Consider the following 5941-nt stretch of genomic DNA (forward strand, 5'->3'; position numbering starts at 1 on the left):
TCAGACACACTGAAGAGTGATGTAGTGGTTTTTCCCGCACAATTTCCACCTGTAGATGCTGAACTGATCAGCATTAATGGAGGGGATACTTTTACCAGAACTCAGACTTTACCCAGCCAAGAAAAGGTAAGAAGAGATTTCCTTCCTCATAATTGCACAGTTCAATATTGCTGGGTTCCCAGGGTGTTGTATATCATTTTACTCTATTTTTTGTTTTTGCAGAATTGACGCTAAGTTTCTGATTAATCCAATTTTTCTGCTGAGATACATTACACTTAATTTGGTGTCTTTATTTATTTGCTGGATATGTAGGATTTTTTCAGCTACGGTGCTAATGATGTTTAACTGTAATTTGCCAGAGTACCGATTGCATGTATTTCAAGTCATTATTTCCAAGTTGATTTATTATTTCATCGCATTGATTTTAGATTCAGCTCTATTCAAAAATGTTAGATATTTTCAAGATCTTTTTAGTTGCTGGAAATGAAATTAATCACTTTAAGTGCTTTATATTTGATTGATGCAGAATGTCAGGTTATTCTTATACGTTCAGAATATATTATTTTTAATTACAGTACTTTTTGGGGAGGGCTTAAAATAAACTGAAGTTTAAGGTTTTAGTTAAACAAAAAGAAAAACTGAACATTTAGTATTGACAGCAACTTTCATTTAACTTTATTTGCAATTGATTATTAATGCCAAAAGATTTTTGTATGGTTTTGAAAAGAGTTTATTGTTATCAATTATGCAAGGTTGTTGACTTGCATTTAGTGGAGGACAAACTTTATTTTATTTCTTTGTCCACTGTATTATACAGTAATCCTGATCTATTTTGCTTAGCTGAACGTGAAAGCTTGGGCTGGTTGTTTGAGAATGCATTTTTTGTGTACCTCGATATGTTAAGCAAGCAGGGAAAATGAGACTAAAAACGTTGTAGGCTACCCTGTTACGTTGTAAAAACAACTGGTATATTTAAAATGGTGTCATATTATCTTCCTTTTTGTATTTGTACAGTTTTTTTATCAATGTGGGTTGGCCGCATGACACTTAGATAAAATAATTTATCCATTCATATAACAAAAAAAGTATAATTTTGCCAGTTGCGAGTTTTAGACTTGCAGTTGAAATCTATTTTTTTCCCTTTAAGCCGTGCTAAATAATAACTAACACTGTGTGATGAAATTTATGTTAATTGTGGACGTAGTTTTTGCGCTTGTCCACAAGGGGACATAATAGACCGTGACATCAAATTGTCCACCCTGGGTTCTCGTGTATCCTCCCAGTTTCAGGGAATGATAACATTTTATGGTTTTGAACAAAGAGAGAAACTGTGTGAAGGATAAGGAAGCAGGGAAGAATCATCCGGAGAAGATTTTTTTTTTCTTTTATTATCTTTAAAGGTTTTGATGTACGTTTTCTCCAAATTGAAAAATGAATTTTAACATCAGATCGAGCTCTTTGTGGATGAACCTCTTCTTTGTACTGCTGAATTGCTTTTTTCATGCGGTTTTAGGACAGCTTTCTTATTCCGTGTCGGAGGAGGTAAACCTTGGGACATCTGTCGGAAATATTGCAAAGGATCTTAACCTTAATGTACATGAAATGGAATCCCGTATGTTCCAGATTGTTTCTGGATCAAGGAGAAAATATTTCGAGGTAAATCTGAAGACGGGGCTGCTGTATGTTAACGAGAGAATTGATCGAGAAGAACTCTGCGGCAAAGAAGCAAAATGTGTAATCGTTGTTGAAGCCCTTATGAATAATCCACTGAAACTGTACCGAATAGAAATAACAATATTGGATGTCAATGATAATTCACCGTTATTTCTCAGCCAGACGCAGGAGTTAAACATCACTGAGAACACAGCAGCGGGCACTAAATTCCTTCTTCATCCAGCTCACGATTCAGACGTTGGCAAAAACAGCATACACTCGTACAGTCTTAGTCAAAACGAATATTTTTCTTTGGAAACGCACAAAGGAGAAAATTTAACACCCGAACTGGTGCTTCAGAAAGTTTTGGACAGAGAAAAAAAAAATTTAATTCTGCTCACCCTAACTGCGATAGATGGAGGGACACCTGCTAAATCTGGAACAATGGCTTTGACAATTAATGTTTTGGATATTAATGATAATGCCCCTGAATTTCAGAAAACTCTTTATAAAGCCAGTGTGTATGAAAACGTCACAATAGGCACTTCAATAATAACACTAACAGCGACAGATTTAGATGCAGGCCTCAATGGAGAAGTGTTATATTCGTTAAGTGCTGTCGGGAGGGTGAAATCAAATGAGCTCTTTGCAATTGATGAAAAAACTGGAACAGTAAAAAACATAAAGAATATTGATTTTGAAGAGAATAATGCTTTTGAGATTAGAATTCAAGCTAGTGATAGAGCAGTATTTCCTATGACATCGCATGGGAAATTACTAATAGAAGTACTAGATGTAAATGACAATGCTCCTGAAATTACACTGACCCCACTGTTAGATACAGTGAAAGAGGACGTGTCCATTGGTACCGCGATTGCTCTTGTTTCAGTATTTGACAAAGACAGCAGTAAAAATGGTATGGTCCACTGTGAAATTTCAAACAACGTTCCTTTCAAATTGGAAACAAATTATAAAAATTATTATTCTTTAGTGGTGGGTGGTCCTCTGGACAGAGAGGCGGTGCCTTATTATAATATCAGTATTACCGCTACAGACGAAGGAAGCCCCCCTCTGTCCAGCACGAGCGCTTTTCTTGTACATGTCTCTGATGTAAATGATAACAACCCTTATTTCACAGAAGGCACCATAAACATCTTTATTAATGAAAACAGTCCATCAGGAACAGTTATTAAAACTGTGTCAGCGGTTGATGCAGACAGTGATCAAAATGGTCAGGTTAGCTACTCGCTTGTATATGACAACAGGGACCCGCTGCCTCTAAGATCAATGATAAATATAAACCCGGATACGGGAGATATAATCATTTTACAGCCTTTTAACTATGAGGAGTTAAAAACGTTTAAGTTTAAAGTTCGGGCCACGGACTCTGGTGTCCCTCCGCTAAGCAGCAATGTTTCTGTTAATGTTTTAATTCTGGATGAAAATGACAATAATCCAACTATTTTAGCTCCCTATTCTGAGCATGGATCCGTTAACAGCGAGGCCATCCCTTATTCAGCCGAAGCAGGATACTTTGTAGCAAAGATCAGGGCTGTGGACGCGGATTCTGGCTACAATGCGCTGCTTTCTTATCACCTGTCTGAGCCCAAAGGAAACAACCTGTTTAGAATTGGAACCAGCACCGGGGAAATCAGGACAAAACGGAGGATGAGCGACAATGACCTGAAAACCCACCCATTGGTTGTTCTGGTTTCAGATAATGGAGAACCTTCTCTGTCAGCTACCGTGTCTATTGAGGTGGTTGTTGTTGAAAACACAGCTGATGACCAGACTCAGTTCAGACATGTGCCTATAAAGGATGATAACTTCTCTGACTTGAACTTATACCTTCTGGTCGCCATTGTTTCGGTCTCTTTGATATTTTTGCTGAGTCTGATCAGTTTAATAGCTGTCAGATGCCACAGGACAGACAGCACTTTCAGCAAGTATGGCGCTCCCATGATCACCACGCACCCTGACGGGAGCTGGTCTTACTCTAAAGCTTCTCAGCAGTATGACGTGTGCTTCAGCTCAGACACCCTGAAGAGTGATGTAGTGGTTTTTCCAACACCGTTCCCACCTGTAGATGCTGAACTGATCAGTATTAACGGAGGAGACACCTTTACGAGAACTCGGACTTTACCAAATAAGGAAAAGGTAAGAACGTAGTTACATTGTTTGTTATCCGCGTATTACTGTTTCTCTATGCTTATCTTTTTTTTCTGTGTAGCGGCAACGAATCCTTTTGAATCGTTTTTCACACGCAAGCTGTTGACAAGTCTTCAAGGTTATTAAGAAAGTTAGAATAAACCATTTAGAGATAAAACACGGTTTCTCTAGAATGGACGTAAACTATGTCTGGCCATTGTGTGATATTAAATGCCAAAAGTTTTTTTAGCCAAATTCGGTTCTGACACAATCTTCTTAACATGTCTCTTACTCTTTGTAATATCATAAAATGTAATCATTTATGTTGCAATATTTTCTAGACAAGATCTTCAACAATTTGAGAACAAACACAGCGGAAAACAATGACATAAAATGACGCATCAATAGATAAATTCACATTACCTTTTTATTTTTATTATCAAGTTGAATACTTATGTTAAATATACAACTTATTATGTCAATTTCTCTTGTAAAAGACTGTACATTCCCTTATACAAGCCTTTAAATAGGTGTATTGCATTAATATTTAAGCGTTGAATATTTAAACGATCAGAGGAGCGCGTTTCCTTCGAATCCACACAAGAGGACACTACAGACCGCAGCATTTCAGTATGGTTATTCGGGACTCCTCCCAGATCACTCGATGATTCCTTTTTACTCTGTTACAAAGAGAGGTCTGGAGACAAAGAAAGGCCGTCCTCTGTAGCGGAGAACATGCTGACATTTATTTTGAAATAAATGCTTCCCGATTCTCATCCGTTATCTCCGTACCATACGGCAAAACATCCTGCTTGTTTGTGCGCCTCGTCATACCTCTGGAATTATGTTTCTTTTTGAGAGACCGAGCTCGATATGGATTTGTGTTTTCCTTGCGCTTTTGGACTATTATCTGGACGCTGTGTTTGGACAGCTCACATACACCATCGCCGAGGAGTCGAAAATTGGAACGGTTTTGGGAAATACAGCGAGAGATCTGAACATTAATGTCCAGGACCTGCAGACTCGCATGTTTCAAATCGTTGCTGGATCTAAAAAAAAATATTTCGAGGTAAATTTAAAAACGGGTTCCCTGTATGTAAATGAAAGAATAGACAGAGAAGAGCTTTGTGGTGGACAGCAAACATGTTTACTTAGTGTAGAAGCAGCCATAAATAACCCTTTAAAACTGTATCGTATTGAAGTTGTTATATTGGACATAAATGATAACTCGCCATTATTTCCCAGCAACTCGCAGATGATAAATATTACTGAAAGCACAGCAGCAGGAGCTAAATTTCTGCTTAAACAGGCTCACGATGCAGACGTAGGAAAAAATTCTATTAACACCTACAAGCTTAGTCAAAATGAGTATTTTTCTTTGAATGCAAATAGGGGACAAAGCGCAGTGGTGGAGCTAGTACTACAGAAAGTATTAGACAGAGAAAAACAGTCTGTAATTCACCTTACGTTGACTGCAGTTGACGGAGGAACACCTGCTAAATCAGGAAGCATGACAATTACAGTAAATGTGTTGGATGTTAATGATAATTCTCCGGTTTTCGGTCAAACCTTGTATAAAGCAAGTGTGTATGAGAATGTTAAGATAGGAACATCAATAATTTCTCTGAATGCGAAGGATTTAGATGCAGGACCGAATGGCCAAATTACATATTCTTTGATTGAAATAGATCAACGAAAACAAACGAACCTATTTACCATCAACGAAAAAAATGGCACCATAACAAATAAAGGCAACATAGACTTTGAGGAGAATAATGCTTTTGAGATTCAAGTGCAAGCCAGTGATAGAGCAAACTCTCCCCTCACTTCAAATGCTAAACTGCTTATTGAGGTTTTAGACTTGAATGACAATGCACCTGAAATTACAGTAACGCCACTCTTAGATACAGTGAAAGAGGATGCCTCCAGGGGCACAGCAATTGCTCTTGTTTCAGTATTTGATAAAGACGGAGGAAAAAATAGTTTAGTGAACTGTGAAATCCCCAACAATATTCCTTTCAAATTAGAAACAAATTACAAGAATTATTACTCTTTAGTTATTGATAGACCACTGGACAGAGAAAAAATACCTCACTATAATATTAGCATCACTGCTAGAGATGAGGGTACCCCACCTCTT

The 5941-nt window shown here is 37.6% G+C and overlaps 1 protein-coding gene across 1 annotated transcript in view; it reads left to right on the forward strand.

Moving 5' to 3' along the window:
- The window catches only part of LOC107088211 (protocadherin alpha-10-like), a 2282-nt gene extending 2054 nt beyond the window's left edge, over positions 1 to 228 (forward strand). Inside the window, exons 2-3 of the mRNA XM_015380233.1 lie at positions 56 to 126; positions 223 to 228. Coding sequence (XP_015235719.1) covers positions 56 to 126; positions 223 to 228 — 77 coding nt within the window. The remainder of the gene's footprint in view (positions 1 to 55; positions 127 to 222) is intronic.
- The last annotated feature ends 5713 nt before the right edge of the window (positions 229 to 5941 follow it).

This window comes from Cyprinodon variegatus, unplaced genomic scaffold (genome assembly GCF_000732505.1).
Source record: "Cyprinodon variegatus isolate N-32 unplaced genomic scaffold, C_variegatus-1.0 Scaffold210, whole genome shotgun sequence".
NCBI classification, from domain to species: domain Eukaryota; kingdom Metazoa; phylum Chordata; class Actinopteri; order Cyprinodontiformes; family Cyprinodontidae; genus Cyprinodon; species Cyprinodon variegatus.